Consider the following 16354-nt stretch of genomic DNA (forward strand, 5'->3'; position numbering starts at 1 on the left):
TTCTGAAGGCTGAATGAGATTAAGGCTCTAGCAGTTCAGCTGGGACCCATAAGTTGTTGGCCAAGAAGATCAAGCAGCCTGTGCTGTGATTTTTTGTCTTTTAAACCTTCTTTTAAAACACTAAATCCCTGTCTTGGAATACATTTATACTTACTTAATCTCCAGGTGTTGATTCATCTAGGTGAGTTTCATGTCTCTGGTAGTAGCTAATATTAATAGAAACTGTTAAGGGAAGAATTCAGAAAGTTCTGAAATGGGCTTCTTTCAAAGAGCCTTGTAGTGCTTCTTTTGTCTTCGTCAGTAGTTTTGCTTTTTGTGGTAAAGGGGTTTTAGACAGCAGGCTCATCTTTCTTGTACTTTTGTAGTTCTTTACACAGTAAAGTTGTCTCCATCCAAAACGATCTGGATTATTTGGGTTGTTTTCAGTTATGTCCTGATTGCTGACCAGAGAGACTTGTTACCCATTGATTTAGTGCACTTTTTTTTCTCCCCAGCTTGGAGTGACTTCTGTACCTGGGCTGTTCACTCACGTTGCTCTTAACAGCAATCACTTCAGTGACTGAAAAAGAACCAATAACGTTTCTTCAGTGTGAGAAATTTAGCTAGCTAACAAGCTTATCATACTCAGTGCCCACATAAGCTCTACAACAAAACTTCACTAAAAAGAAATCTCATCAGACTTGCTAGGAGCTATATAACCTTGCTAGGAACACCATATTACATCTAATTAAAGTCAGCCTTGATAAACCCGTAATTAACCAAAGGAGAGAAAAAGAAAGACATGGAGATCCATCATTTTAATGGTATCATGATGAGGAAACCTGACAGTTGCGGCGTTTTTAGCTTCTATCAATCATGAACTATATTAGGTGATTTTAAAAGGCAATGTGTCGTCTTTCACCTTACCTGAACTTAGTGGGGATGATCTGCAAACCTCTGAGACAGATATTGGTTTTCCATACAGGTATTTTTAAACTCAGTCTGCCGTAGTAACTGTCATGCAGCTCATAGGTGCTATAAATCCAGATTCTTTCTTCTGAATCCCGTGTTGTGTATGTATTGACGTAAGAGATTTTCAGGCAGCTGCAAGTAAAAAATTAACAATCAAGCTTACTGTAGATTGTTTAGAAAAGTGGACCAGTTTAGTCACATAATTTTATCAGGATAAGAGTTTCTGAATTCCAAAATGCGCCTGTGGCAGTTTAAGTTAGTCTATCTTAAAACTGCTAAATGTGTGATCTAAAAGATTTTTTAAAAATTCCTGAGGGTTACCTTAAAACGTTTTTGGTTGGTTTGTTTGTTTTTTGACAACAGAAAACTCACTTTTAATTCAGTGCACTGCAAACTGAGTCCAGAAAATACTTGTATGCTGGCCAACTTCAGCTCTGGTATTGTTATGTCTCACTAGCATTGTTTGTTGGGCCAACACTGGCCATCAGAAATGTTGAAATAACCTTAGCCACTTATTTGTGTCATGAAGTTGCAGTAAACTGAAACACAATCTAGCATGGCATTTCTGGGGCTCTCTTCAGTTTTCTGTATTCATGTCTCTCTCAGTGATGCAGTTGTTTCTGTAATAGTTTTGTGTATAAAGAGAATTTCAGACACCTATGAGCTTCATTGGGAGAGGAATTTTTTTTCCAAAACACTTGATTTTGCATGTAATACTTACAAAAAACAGTGAGACATTGAAGTTTGGACAATCGTTACAAATTTGGAGATGATAACTGGTCTGCCTGTAATTTATTCATACAGAAAGCAAGAATTGGAGTAATTTGCAATATCAAAAGAATGTGTTTGCAACAAATATATTTCTCTATATAGTTCCAATGAATATAAACCTGCTCAAAACATGCACTCTAAAAATATGCCAATCCACTTTATTTTTAAAAATCCTTTAAATAGAGGATGGTCTGCACTTTATAAAGAAGAAATAATGTCTGTTTTCTGTTTATGTATCGCCTGGTTCCCAACTCAGTCTTCTGAAGAGTTTTCTTTAAATGAAAAGGGTCACTGAAGGATGAGTAGAGAAGTTAAGAGTACGAAGATAATCCAGATCTTCCTCTTTGCCTTCCCTTGGAAGATTATTTTATCACATAGTAGATTTCAACATGTGATAACTTTTCTTATCTTCACTTTTCACTTTGGATTATCGAAAAAAAAATCCAACATATTGCAGTAAAGCTGCCTAAAGTAATAATACCGGCTATCTTTTTGATAGGAACACTCTAAAGGTTTCTCATGCATTTGCTCAAGTATTCAATTTCTAGCAATAACCTCTAAAATCCTTAAAATATTTACTTGCAGAGTAATCCATGTTTGTAAAAATAATGCTTAAACAGAAAACAACTGATTTTGTGTAGTGTTCAAAATTTGACTAAAATTATGTTTCTTTGAGAAGTATATTTACAGTATTCTTCAGGAGTGTAAGCTACTTTTCACAAAACCAGACCAAAATGGCATTCATATTCCCCTTCCTCACATGTGCTTTTCCATATTAAGGTTATTAGATAGGTAGTGAGTGCTCAATAAATAGTTGGGTAATATTTAGAAGAAAAAAACCTACTGAATAAAAATCTTTGCTTTTGAGGATCTTGGAAAGAGTCTATGTAACACTGTATCCAATAATAGCATGTATTTAAAAATGGAATTTCCTAGAAAGGAAATGCATAGTCCAGAAGAAACATTTTCGATACCCTCTGTAATATCTACAGTAAGTGAACAGAATAGTGTACCTGTCTATTGTATAAACCTGCTCATTCCTTTTTCTTACATGATGCATTGTCTTGTCTAGTTTTCTCAAAAGTTTTGTGGGGAATGTGTTATAAAAGACCGTGTATTTGGTACTTGTCAAAATTACATGTTAATCTGTAGTAGCAGTTATTTAGAGAGCTAATAATAAAGTAGTTTGAACTATATAGCGTGCAGCTCTGGAGACAATCAAGTTTAAGTCAAAAATAGACTATAGTTTGAAGTCTTTCTTTCAAATCAAATTAAAATGTCTTTGAGTATTCTGTGAGGCTTCCAGTGCAATAACATAGTGAATTTCAATAAATATTGTCATTTACAGGATTTTTTTCAACACATCCTGAAATAGCCTCATGTACTATTTCAGCTTGTCTTTCTCACCCAGCCTGTATCAGTTGTGGAAACTCGGATTTCTTCCATTTTTGAAAGTGTTTTCTCTTTCTTCCCAACACTAGAAATAATTAGTTGAGGAAAGAAGGAAATTACAGTGTTTTGCTGTTAAAGATTCAGTGTTTTTATAATGAAAGAATATGATTGATTTTCACAGTAATGACCTCCTATCTTTAGAGAGAAATTTTTTTTATCCTGTAGGATAGTATGTCTCAAGGAAATTTCTCTTTCTTCTGTTCTATAAAGTAAATCCCAGAAGACTTTCCTAGACTTCAGACCAAATATCCTGATACAAATGGAATCATAGGGGAAATTGCTATTATTTTCAGTTGTGAGCAGGTGCATCTCTTCAGCCTACTGGGAATCTAATTCTTCTTTACTGAGACTCTTCAAGATACTGCATATAGTCCTGTAATTCAAGTGCATGAACTATGTAACATGGATAAAGCAAAAATGTAACGGTAGTTCAAATACCTAGCGTTGTAAGAGAGCACAAATAGTATTTTTTCTATGATAAAGAAATGTTCCCTGAAAACGGTGCTCATATGCAAAATACAAGTACTGCTACAGCCACAAGGACTGTTAGTTGGTCCCTCTAAGCCAACAGTTTGACCCTGTAATGAATTTTCCTTCTACAAATACTTGTATAATTCTTTTCTGTATTCCTTCATTATAAGAATAATTAACTCTTTTGAGCTAGGCTTGCAGCAGACAAAACAGTTAAATTTAGATGCTGGCCCACACATCCCTCTGGGAAACTTTATATACTGACCACAACTTTACTGTTGAGTGTTTTAGCTGGTAATATCTGTAGTTTGCTTCCTAGAAGGAAATGTATTCATAGCCAAGGTTCAACTCAGCCTTTGTTTTTGCACCTGCAACAGACTGTGTGTGTAAATATTGCTAGATAAATGTCTTGTAGTACAGTGCTAGAAAAATCCAGGAAAGCTAATAATTTACAGAATTGCCTTGATTTTGAGGGTGTACAGTACCATATTTAGAAATTTGCTAAAGATGAGAAAATTAGTAAGTGTTGTATGTGTGCTGCACATGTGGGATCAAGAGGCATTGAGGAAGCATAATAATAAAAGCTGTCCTGTTAATGCACTGTAAAGTGTTGCTTTCTTTATTGGATACCCAGGAAGAACTGGCTCAGAGATAACATTTGGAAGATATGGTAGGCCATCCCAACAGTCACCAGGTTTCCCAGGACATTAGGACATAAAAAGGGTAGCGGTCATGCAGATAACCAAGATGTCTGTGACCTGCTTTACACTCTCAGTGTGTCATCTATTCACGATGTGACAGAAAACCACAGTAAGAGCTGCAGGGAAGGAGAGATTAGGAGTTTTATTCCTGTAGGGTTGCCCAGACACAGTAACTTGTTATTGGATCTGACAAGGAGGTTAATGCACAGGCTTCTTGGACAACAATGTACCAAAACCCGTGAGTTCCACAATATGTGCATCCAGCTGATGTCCTCTTTCATACCAGGAATGTCTGGAGTTTTTAGTTGTGTCCATGATCTAGGCTGGGAGAGGACAGGTAGTGTCACTTTTTGGTAATGTTCATTACCTTTTGGTAGTTGGTTGAGCTTACTCATTCATGTGACTCTAGTACCTATACCAGAAGGTAGAATACATACTACTAGGTGAAGGAGTCAGCAGAACCACCAATTTAGACTAAACAATTACATTTTGAATTTTGCTTACGGCTGAACTAGTGGTCTGAAAGGAGGCAAAAGGTAGCAAGGATAAGATGGATTAGCATAAAACCAGCAAATGTGTTATGTGTCCTCTTCTCAGCAAGACCTGAAAGCTCACAGTTTCAGTCTAACATAGGAGTTTAATGACAAAAACAACTCTGTCTGTTCTTATTCCATTCTCATTGAAAGGTAACTTGACTTTATTTGTCAGAAGACATAATAATTAAACATCTAAACATGCGGTTGATATAGGACCAGCTATTGAGCTACAACATCATACATCCATATTAAATCCTTTCTAGAATTTGTATCCATATAACTGAAATCAGCCTCTGGACTCTGAAGGAAATAGTAACTTGTAAAGTGTCAGCTACAGGTGGAAATCTTTACTATTTCATTGAACTGTGTGAGCTGAAGTTGCTCAATAAGCATCATCATTATTGGGCCCCCAACATAAGAGGGACCTGTTAGAGCAAGTCCAGAGGAGTGCCACCAAGATGATCAGAGTACTGGAGTGCTTCTCCTGTGAAAACAGGCTGAGAGAGTTGGAGTTGTTCAGCCTGGAGAAGAGAAGGTTCGAAGGAGACCTTATAGCAGTCTTCCAGTACTTGGAAGAAGGGCTTTTGCAGGGGCATGTAGTGATAAGACAAGGGGTAATGGCTTGAAACTGAAAGAGGGTAGATTTATATTAGATTTAAGGAAGAAATTCTTCACCATGAGGCCAGTGAGGCAATGGAACAGGCTACCCCAAGAAGCTGTGGATGCCCCATCCCTGGAGATGTTGCAGACCACGTTGATGGGGCTTTGAGCAACCTGGTGTAGTGGAAGGTGTCCCTGCCCAAGACGGGGGCATTAGAACTAGATGATCTTTAAGGTCCCCTCCAACCCAAACCATCCTATGATTCTATGATCGTTATTATGTTAATTTAAATACAGATTACTTATGAGATTTCAAGTGTTTGCTCTTTTCATCTTGTAACTGTGTTACAAAAGCATTCAGTAACTAGGCTACCTATTCTGTTTTCTCAGTTATTTAAAGAAAAATACACTAGCCAGATGCATTATTTCATATGTTTGGCTATGTTGTGCCACTGTGATTTGCCAAACAGTTCCTTCATTACAAGCTGAACTTGTCTTGCCTTGAACACCAGCTACTGTCTGGCTACTTCCCACCATACTGTTTTCAATTATTCTGTCTTAGGTCTGCTTCTTTTGTTGTTTCTTTCTTGTGCCTTCAGTCTCAAAATATCTTTAAGGTATTGCATTAAACTGCTGACATAGAGTTATTCATCTTCTAAAGCCCACAGTATTCCCTAAGTCTGTATATTTTTCCTTATCTTCAGTGTTCCTGTGATTTAACTGTTCCATTTTGTTTTGATTTTTGATTACCCTAGGGTCCGATTGGTATGGATGGAAAGCTGGTAGGTGATTTGTTCAAAACCAGTGTAATTAGGTCTTGCACATATTCCTTCTTTGCTTTTTTAATTGCTCGTGCTGAAATGTATATTAATCACATATTGGCTTCCTTCAGCATAACTTATTTCAGCCTCAGTAGCGTAGATTATGACAGAGTGTTGAAAAGCTGCTTTAGTCTTTTGTGTCTATCCAAGGCAATGGAGGACAGCCATGCTACTCCCATTTCCTTGTCATTTTCTGTCTGGATTACATTGGAAGACAGATGTTCCTAATTGGGTGCTCAGTTCAGAGAATGCTTCGCAAGGGTAGTTTGATGCTGTCTTTCAAACAGCAAGACACTCTTTCTGATGGCATATGTGTAGCTCTTGTTGGTTTTCTTTTTCCATGGGTTCTTCGGTTTTGCATTTTAATTTCTCTACCTGGATTTTGTTGGCTGATTAGAACTGAACAGCCCCATATCTTTAGGGAGGTGTTACTTGAATTAAGTTAGAAATAACATTTAATGTTATACAACATATTCATAAATCTGCATGTATTGTGTATATATCTGTACATCCATATTTTGGGATGTATGAGCCTGGAAGTCTACATTCCCAGCTCTTTGAAGATTAAAATCTTGTGAAAATCCAGTTTCTGCACTTCCTCATGCTATTGTTTTTACTCCCCTTTCTCTTTCTCGTTTTCTAGGACAGCTGTTTTCTTTGCTACCCTGAATACATCTTTTCATTTCTATCTTTCCATATGCTACAAGCCCTGTTTCCTCTGTAAGCTCAACTTGCTAACTTGAAGTGCCAGCTCCCATTTTCTTCTCTTAAGACTTTTCCCTGTGCTCCTTGAGGTCTTTTTCTACTGCTAAGTAACTTTTCTGCAATGTTTGCAGCCTCTAGTCAATAGGCTTTCTCTCTAATCTCCTCTTTTAGCAGATTGATAGCTTACGTGCTGACTGTAGATAGACTGGACTACGCAATGTATTTTTTTAATTTGTTTGTTTTTGTTAGTATCATTTATGTATCAGCAACTAATATTAAGTTAAATTACTAGGAAGGGATTAACTGTCAGGCTTACAAGACCTTCCATCGCGGTAATTAGAATAGGCTGCCAAGCTCCATCCCTTTCTTTCCTGCAAAATAATGTATTAAGTCATTAAATAGAAATATAGAAAGGAAGATGGTTCTGAAGATTCTGGTGAAACCATGACATATTATGCAGCTATACTCACTGTAGTAATGCAGATTGGAAGAAAAAATCAGCTATTGGTAATGGATAATGAAGTACCCAATTAATGATCCAGAGGTTCAAAGTAGCAACCACTAAAATATACCTGATCAGCTATCGGTGTTGGGACTGACATGCAAAGAGCAGCAGTCAGTTGGTTGCTATAATCAAGAAATTAATGTTAGAGGAAGTAACACATTTACATAAAGAGGTGTTTATTAGTATTTTAAAATCAGAATGATGTTCAGTTTTCAGTTCTGAAAAGTATTTTCACCCTATTTTTTATCTAAAATTTAGATAAATCCTTCCAGCTAAAACATTTCAATCCACAAGTAACGTACATTGGGAACAATTTATACCGCAGTGAGCCAAAGTGACCTCTACAGTCCTGAAGCTCTCTTGGGAACACAAGCATGTCAACTACGACCGAGTTATAATATCAGATTGTATTCGTGTTAGACAGCTTTTTAATGAACATACAAGTAACTCACAGAGCTTTATTCCTGACCCTTCCACAATGCAGTGCTCACTGCATCCTCTTGTTAGTGTCACTTACAAGATCATTAGTGAGAAGGGAAAATTATACTGTAATGGGATGAAAAAATCCTGCTATGAGTACTTATGTGTTCAGCATCTGCATTTACAGTTAAATACAGGATAATTGCAGTATTGGCAGCATACATAAATTAAGAGTAATACAACTGTTACATTCCTCATTATGTCTTCGAGTTCTGTGTCATGATGAAAAACAATTGTTCCATAAAAATTTAGTTTCCACCTTTCCTCTGTCCATATTGCAGACATGATAAAAGAGTCATTATAAATGCACAATAACAAAAAGGCAAACAGGTAATGCTGTTGAGCTTGAGAGTAGAAAATATTTTCATGGGAGCATGATTTTATGCCTGACATTCAGTTCAGGGTATGTTTGTTTTATATGTGTGTTTTCCTTATATCATACATATAGTATGTACTACGTGGACACTTAGCCTATATTTCTAAATTAAATGGAAGAAAATAATGTCAGTTTTCAAATATTTTATTTAAATGTATATATATTTTGTTTGTTTGCTTTTCACTGATTTAAATCAACATTTTGTTGAAACATTTTGATAATTTCAGATTTTCATTTAAGTTTATGTACATATCTTGGAGACAATCTTCAATGATTTGGTCAAAATGTATTGCAGCTTTTTATATACTTGTGAGACAAAAACATATTGAAAGTTTGAATATAGAAGTTTGCATGCACAGGTCTCAGTTTAGTGAACATATAAATGTATGATACAGGCTGCACAATACTGCATCAGTAAGCAATTCCTGATGATTTTAGGATCAAGTATAGCATACACTAGCATAAAACATGCTGCGATGGGAAGATTGGGGTAAAGGTTGAATGCTGAGGAGTCCCAATCATATTCGTTAACCCAGTGTGATGTGTAACTTCATAGAACTGACCAGTTCAGAAAACTGTATAGAAATTGTAAACCTCAAGCACTTAGTGTTATTTTTTGTTTGGTTTGGTTTGTTTGTGTGTGCGTGTTTGATCGGTTGGTTTATGTTTGGTTGGTTTGTTTATTTGATGTTGTTTCGTGCTTTTTTTGTTGGTGGTGATTTGTTTTCATTTAGTTTTTTGGTTTGGGTTTCTTTTGTTTGTTCATTTGTTTCTGAAAACCTCCATAGTGCAGTGTTGTTCTAAGGAACTAGTACAAAACTGCAGCATCAAGGAATGTTTATTCTACCTTCAGTGTAAGGATTAGATAGCCAAAATAATTCTGTATTTCACCATGATTTATCGCTAACATTATTTATAATATTTCTTATATTTAAAAAAGTCCTTAAAAACGTGCAAGTAAATCAATTTTTCAGTTTTTAATTTAACACAAAAGAATCTTGCCAGTTCCTAAAAACATTTTTATTCAGCTGCTTTTCTTATAGACAGTAATTCCCAGTAAATGTGGGGGTTTTCCCCATCTTTAAAATTACACAGAATCGCAGAATGGTTGAAGCTGGAAGGGACTTGTGGAGGTCATCTGGTCTAACCTCTCTGTTCAAGCAGAACCATCGGGAGTGGTTGCCCAGGACCATGTCCAGATGTCTCTATGAATATCTCCAAGGATGGAGACTCCACAGTCTCCCTGGGTGACTTGTGTCCCAGCTTGGTTATCCTCACAGTAGAAAAAGTGTTTCCTGATGTTCAGATGAAAAAGTTTCAACTCCGCGTAGCTGTACCTCCTAGTTAAAGTGAAGAGCTTTTTAATATTTATAAGAAGTCTCCATGCTCAGTTTCTTGCCACAAATTGAAATGTAGTTTCAATTAAACTAAAATATTGCTAAAATGTCATAAGACACTGGAAACTAAGTTAGCCCTAGGATTTTAAGAAATTCTCTCTTTATGGGGAGATACATAAATATTTGTCTCTGTCTTACAGTGTGAGATGATTGTCTGCGTGGTTGTAGTTTATAATCACAGCTACTATACTGTTTTGTAATATAACTCTGCTTCATGCCAATAATTTGTAATGAGTGGGCTACAATAATTGTTTCCTTTCACTGGCTTTCCTAGGCTAGGGACCCTAGTGACAGGCAGTCTGCTCTGTAAGGGCTTACACGAACATGAGACACATGCATTTCCTCAGTATATAGTGGGTTCCCTCTCCATTTGGCCAGGGATGATCCAAAGGTGTTGTTGATAAGAGAGAGGAAAGGGATCAGCTACCTCTTGGGCTGACTGACAGAGGTTCATCTTCTGACAGTTTGCTGATTTAAATATTGGTTTATGCTTGCTCAAAACTGTGGTGCTTGTAGCAATGGCAAAAAGACTATTGTTTGCCCAGCAATGTTTTCCTTCAGTTTTTAGAATTTGTTTGTTCAGTAAGCAGTAATAAGCACCTCCTTGAAACATGAGGATGAACCATAATAGAGAAAAAGCACCCAATACCTACTTTTAAATCAGCTCAGCATCTGTGGATTCTTTGTCATTTGAGAATGGTTCAATTAGGTATTTCTATCATTTCTAAATTGTATTGTTCGAACTATCTAAAGCACGAAGTTTCTCAAATGCAGTTTCAGTGATGTGTCATTGTAATTTATCTCTGGAACCAGTTAAAAGCTCAAGCAAGTAAGTTTGTCAGTTTGGATTAAAACATTAAAATTCAGTATAAACTTAAGAGTCCAAAATCTGACTTCAACACAGTTACTGGATTTTTTGTTATATCCTTATTAGAGAGTACTGTAACTGTTTGCTGCTATTTAAGAAGCTAATCTTTGTCATAACTTTCCATAACCTTGTCTTTTTCTTGTTTTTCAGGGTCAGCCTGGTCCTCAAGTAAGTGCCATCTTCTTTTCCTACATACATTAAGGCTAAATATAGGACCCACCAAACTCAGGTTATCTATAAAGTATTTTGATATTTTTTTAAAAATCCTACTGTAATAAGCTAGAAACTGGTAACTGTTGCATAACTCTGTAAGGCAAATGTTTTCCAAGAGAGAAAGAGCCCCCCCGATATGGTTGTCTGAGTTCCCTCAGCTGTTTGACCAGATGGTGGGGTTAACAACATAATACTGAATAAAGCAAATCTCCTAACTATGGCTTGAATCTTTGCCACCTAACTTTAAAGCAAGATAAAATAACTTAGCAAATGTAATACTTCAACTGCTTATTAATCATACACTAATAGTGTTGCTATAACCCAGGCAGTCCTCAGTTATTTTAAATATTGCACTGCTAGCTATTTTGATTAATGATATATGCACTACTTTGAATTAGTTCTCATTTGTTTGAGAATAGTATAATTTTGTTTTGTGAGCTGTAATTGAAGATGTGGAAATCTAGTGTTCTAACTTAAGTTCTAAGGTAGAAATAGGCCAGCAAAAAGGAAACATTAGGTATAAGAAAAGTTAAATGTAAATTATTTGAGACAAAGAGCAGTATAGAAATATGGAAGAGAAATAAAACAGGGGGAAAAAAAAAGACAATAACAAAACCAAACTCAGGGAAATCTGTTGAAAAACTCTACCTTTTTTATACTTAAGATGCATCATGGCCACTAAACTCTGGTCTGTGGGACCCTCTTAGCACAAGTGAGTTGCTTGAACCATTATTTCTGCAATGGCCTTTAATATTTCAGAATCATAATTAAAAAAAAAATAATAATCAAAGCTTTACAGCCTTATTAACTGACAAATTTTTTGAAGTTAAGGGGTTTTTTTTAAGGAAAAAAAGCATTTTCCTCAGATTTTTTTGTTTATTATCACCTTTGTGTTACAAGCCCTCATCCCACTTGGCTCAAATGGCTGTTATCCTTGCTTTTGACACTTTCTGACACCCTCCCTTGCAAACTGCCAGGGTCTGTTTAACAGTGTAAGTAGTCTGTATAATATTGGAAACTACCAGCACTCAAACCCACAGTACTTGTGTTTCATGGTAGGCTCTTGATATGTGGCCTACACAGAGAGATATCTGCATCCTCTGTGCTGCTGGTGGTCAATGAAGAGAGAAATTGTAATTCTGTTTGGCATTCTTGCTCTGAACAAGCTCTACTGAGGACCTGAGGGTGTTACTATGGGCTGTCATCTAGTTGTTGTTGACTTATGCTGCCACCTGTGTCTTTTTCCTCTGGGTTGGGATGTCCACATTTCAATTGCTTAGAGAGTGTCTCTGGCTTCATGCTTCTTAAACAGCTTCTCAGTCTTTGGAGACCGTATCTCCACACAAAATGTCCTAAGGTAGCTTTAGGCAAAGAACCACAATGGAGATGGCAGCATTCAGTGCTGTTTAAAGGGCTGAAAGGCAGAGAAATCTTGTCACTATTGTAAGAGAATTGGGGTGCAAACCATAAGAAAAACCCTCTAAGAATCCTCCTCAAAACTGTATTAACTTCTCTGTGCCCTGAATGATTATACAGAAAACAGATGTGAGGTACTAGGACCCACAAGACTTAGGATGAGGATTCTTACATCCTAATTTCAATAGTTCCTGAAAGTGGAAATGCCATTGTTCTGACCAACACTTATCATCATTCTTAATACTGTCTTTTCCTCCTTTTCAGCTCAAGATGCTCTTATTTTGGCAGGAGGATATATACGTGCTCAGGAATAACTCTTGCAAAGGCCCTGGTGAGGAAGTCATAATGGCACGAGACAGTCAGAGAAGGATTCAGCTCTAGATCAGGATTTCCTAAACCTAGAAACTTGTTTGTAGGGATTAATACGTGAGGTGTCTAAGCACTCCTGGTAGTAAGCTAGGGTTGAGTCAATCCTCAGTGCACCTGGAGACCTCTTCAGCTCATTGTAAACTCCTAGTGCTCAATTACATTGCCTGCATACAAGTGCTCGTTGCTGTGTGAGGTGATCCAGAGTCTCCAGCCTAGACTCTGGCTGTTATACATGGAAGAGTTGGAGTCTGTGTTGGACCGTTGTTGTATCTGCCAGTCATGGGCATCTGTCTTGGATACTTAGAGAACCTTTCACAGGACACTAGTTGCACACATTCCTGCCTTTCAATTACAGATTCTGATTATAGGCAGCTAGTGAATCAAACAACCATTTGGTTGAATTGCTCTCTAGCCTTTGTTGGTATCTACAGGTCTTAAGCAACTACATGTAATCTGTAAATTTTGATGTCTTTCCTCTTGAACTGAAACTCAGATCCAAATAACTCCATGAGACATTTAAAAAACATTGAAAGCTGTGGATGAAAATCTCAAGATTCTTAAAAATTCTTTTAAAAGTATCAATCGAAAACAGAATATGTTCACCTACAGACAAAATAAGTCAACACTCCTCAGTTTCTCATTAAGAAACTGTTTGGAGAGATTTCATCCATTCGTGATTATCAGTAATTTCTCCAGTCTGAACTGTGTCCATGAGAAATCCAAAATGAAAAATATTGGTCGATTTGGTTAGTAAGTAAAGGTTCCTGGCTTCGAAGATCAGAATCGTTATGGTGACAAAAGAAACACATAGAAAGTTTTTTATGTCATAGACATTTAAGTCCACACTTAGATCAAAGATAAACTCTAATAATTTTACACTCAGTGTTTTATTAACACCTATTCTTCTTTTTTTTTTTTGCTATGATTTTCAAAAAGTACGTACTAAATTCACCCATCATGTACATAATTACTGAGTACAAATATAAATTCATGACATCAGTAACACCTCCTATCCTACTATCTTTGAATTTTTACTGCTGCGTTTCTTCAAAAATACACCACAAAAGATGGATTTGTTTCATGTTTTCCTGTTTCAAGTAAAAAGAAGCTTTATTACAACCCAGAAGCATCTTTTTTTAAGGGAAAGCTCATGGTTCTATTGTACCTCTGAAAGGTAGAGGCCATGACCACTAGCTAAATGATTTCCAGCTTAACCTTTAAAAAATTAAAATAGCTTCTCATGATTTTGGTTTTCTACTAAAATGAAAGCTGCTTCAAATACCATGTGAACTGAACTTCTTTGTAGAAGAGCAAGTAATAAGATTTTTAATATTTTTGCTGAAACTTAAATTCTGGCTTTTGAGTGACCCCAAAGAATACCTGCTTTTTCTTGTTTAGAATGTAAATATATATTTAGATTAGCTTGTCCCAGAAAAGTTTATTTTCCCAATAAATCTATACAACTGAATTCTGGCCATACTTCTATTTAATATAATGGAAGTATTCATTTTGTCAAAGGGCAGACTTTAGCTTCTAGTCTAAAGTTAATTCTATAAGGAATGTACTATCTCGGGAAAGAGAGAAGGCTTGTTATTTTTAACTTTTTTTGTTGTTTAGAAGTAAAGTTCACATAAATATTAGAAAATAGGGTATTTAGTATTATGGTGAAGGAAGACAAAACAATCATTTACAAAGTCCTGCTGAAGGGAAATTATTAACAGCTATAGATGTGGGGCAGGGTGGTGCTTGGTGTGACTTTGTCTCAGCCAACCAACTGTTCTCTTCCTCATGGCAACATCCTCTCCCTGACCTGTCCCTGGTGCAACGTGCTTTCTCTCATGTCAGCATATATGATCACTCTGTGTGGGACTCTGAGATATAGCAGCCCCACAGATGCTTCTCCCTTCTCTTTGGCAGCCGTTCAAATCTGCATTAGAAATGGACAAAATAGGAGTGATTGATACTCGCTTTCGTGAGATTCTTGTTTTCCTGCATGTGAAACGTCTGTGGAGGTGATGTTATTTCAGTCTGAAATTTTCCAGCGTTGTGTGCGTGATAACGGGTTACCATAGCAATTCTGGTGACAAATGTATGCATGTGTCTTTTTCACTGTCAAGCTTCAGGTTATGTGACCGGAGTATTTTTAATTTCTGATGGCAGAGATTCTGATTCATGGTTAGACAGGCTATTACTGGCTTGTGCTGGCAACAGAACTGGTGGGAACCATTTTAACTTTCTGTTTTCTGGTTTTTGTCAAGGCCTGAGAAAAATAACCAGCAGGACAAAGGTGATAGTTTTGAGCTGTGTTGGATGGCAGCAGCATATGTAAGAAATTTGTTTATAACTTCCTGGAGATTACTTCCACAGAAATCAGAATGAGTTAGAAGTTGGTGTACATTCATGGAGGGATCTACTCTATTACTGTAAACTTTCATTTATACGGTACCAAATACAATTTTGCATCTAAAGAATTGGGTTCAGATTTTTGTTTCTTCTGAAGTGTCTTCACTAGCATGTATACAGTGCAAAGAGCTACTGCATTGCCCATGTCCTCCCCTAAGTATCACTGATGGCAGTGGGTGTTGAATACAGCAAAACAGAACCTCAACATCATGTCAAGGCAGGGTGCTGTAAGTTAAGGAGGAAATGTGGTTTCAAGGGGGAACAAATGGTTTGTTAGGCTCTGGTAAAGACTGAAAGAGAATAAATGACAGGTTTGTCTTTTGAAAAAAATTCTTCCTAGTTGAGTTTAAAACATTTGTGGTTAAGTTTTCATACACATGCCACACATTTCTTCCCAACCACTGTCATCAAATTCAAACTAACTAGATATACTTCTGTAAATGAAAATAAGATCAGGCTTAGCCTGAGAGTTTGGGTCCATATACAGTATTAGAAATAGATTGATGTATTATCTTTTAAAAAATAATTAGTCTCATCTAATGGTAGGGATACAAAGACAGACAAACACAGTATGTAAAAGCTTGTTTCTTACTTGCAGCTGTACAAATAGCAAGGCCAAATACTCGATCCCATTGCTACTAACAATTTACTGTCAATTTTGAGATCAGAAATTAGTCTTAACTGAGGGCATCACACAAATAAAGAAGTTTGTGCTAAGCTTCATATGTACTTAGTGGGCAGAGATTTACTTTCCCTCCTTTCTAAAGCTGTAATAGAATTCCTGAACACTGTTGAAATTGTGTGATCTCTTTAGGAAACAGCCCATATTGATTTGTGAACATGAAGAAACAAATACCATCGTCATGCCTTTTCATTTTATGTTAGTTGCCAAATTGAACCACATCAGAAAATATAGGAGGAGAAATCATGCTCAAAACTTCTTGTTTACTGTCTGATGTATACATAAGTGTTTATGACACAAAAGATATGAGAAATGTATCTTCCCAGAAGGAGTTAATGTATTTAATTGTTTTAAAGTATGTTGCTTTCTCAGTATGCATGTTTGACAACAACAATAAGCACTTTTAAAATGGAAAACACTTCAGTTTCCCCTGGTAGACTTATATACATGTGTAAAGCAGGACAGCTGCGAATAATAAATGCTTTTTTGGCTAAGTAGATGACATTAGTGCAAATAAGAGGATTCTTTGCTTTGTGAAGAAGAGAGTGCAGAATTGGAGATTAAAGGGGCAAATTGTGCAAGACTGTCAATTGTACCAAGACTAAAGATGTAATTTAAAAAGGCTGAGGGGAGTAAT

The 16354-nt window shown here is 36.4% G+C and overlaps 1 protein-coding gene across 1 annotated transcript in view; it reads left to right on the plus strand.

Moving 5' to 3' along the window:
- COL25A1 (collagen type XXV alpha 1 chain) overlaps positions 1-16354 on the plus strand; it is a 304703-nt gene that overhangs the window by 168162 nt on the left and 120187 nt on the right. Inside the window, exons 6-7 of the mRNA XM_071808204.1 lie at positions 6238-6264; positions 10785-10802. Of these exons, the coding sequence (XP_071664305.1) occupies positions 6238-6264; positions 10785-10802 (45 nt within the window). The remainder of the gene's footprint in view (positions 1-6237; positions 6265-10784; positions 10803-16354) is intronic.

This window comes from Patagioenas fasciata, chromosome 4, assembly GCF_037038585.1.
Source record: "Patagioenas fasciata isolate bPatFas1 chromosome 4, bPatFas1.hap1, whole genome shotgun sequence".
Classification (NCBI taxonomy): Eukaryota; Metazoa; Chordata; class Aves; order Columbiformes; family Columbidae; genus Patagioenas; species Patagioenas fasciata.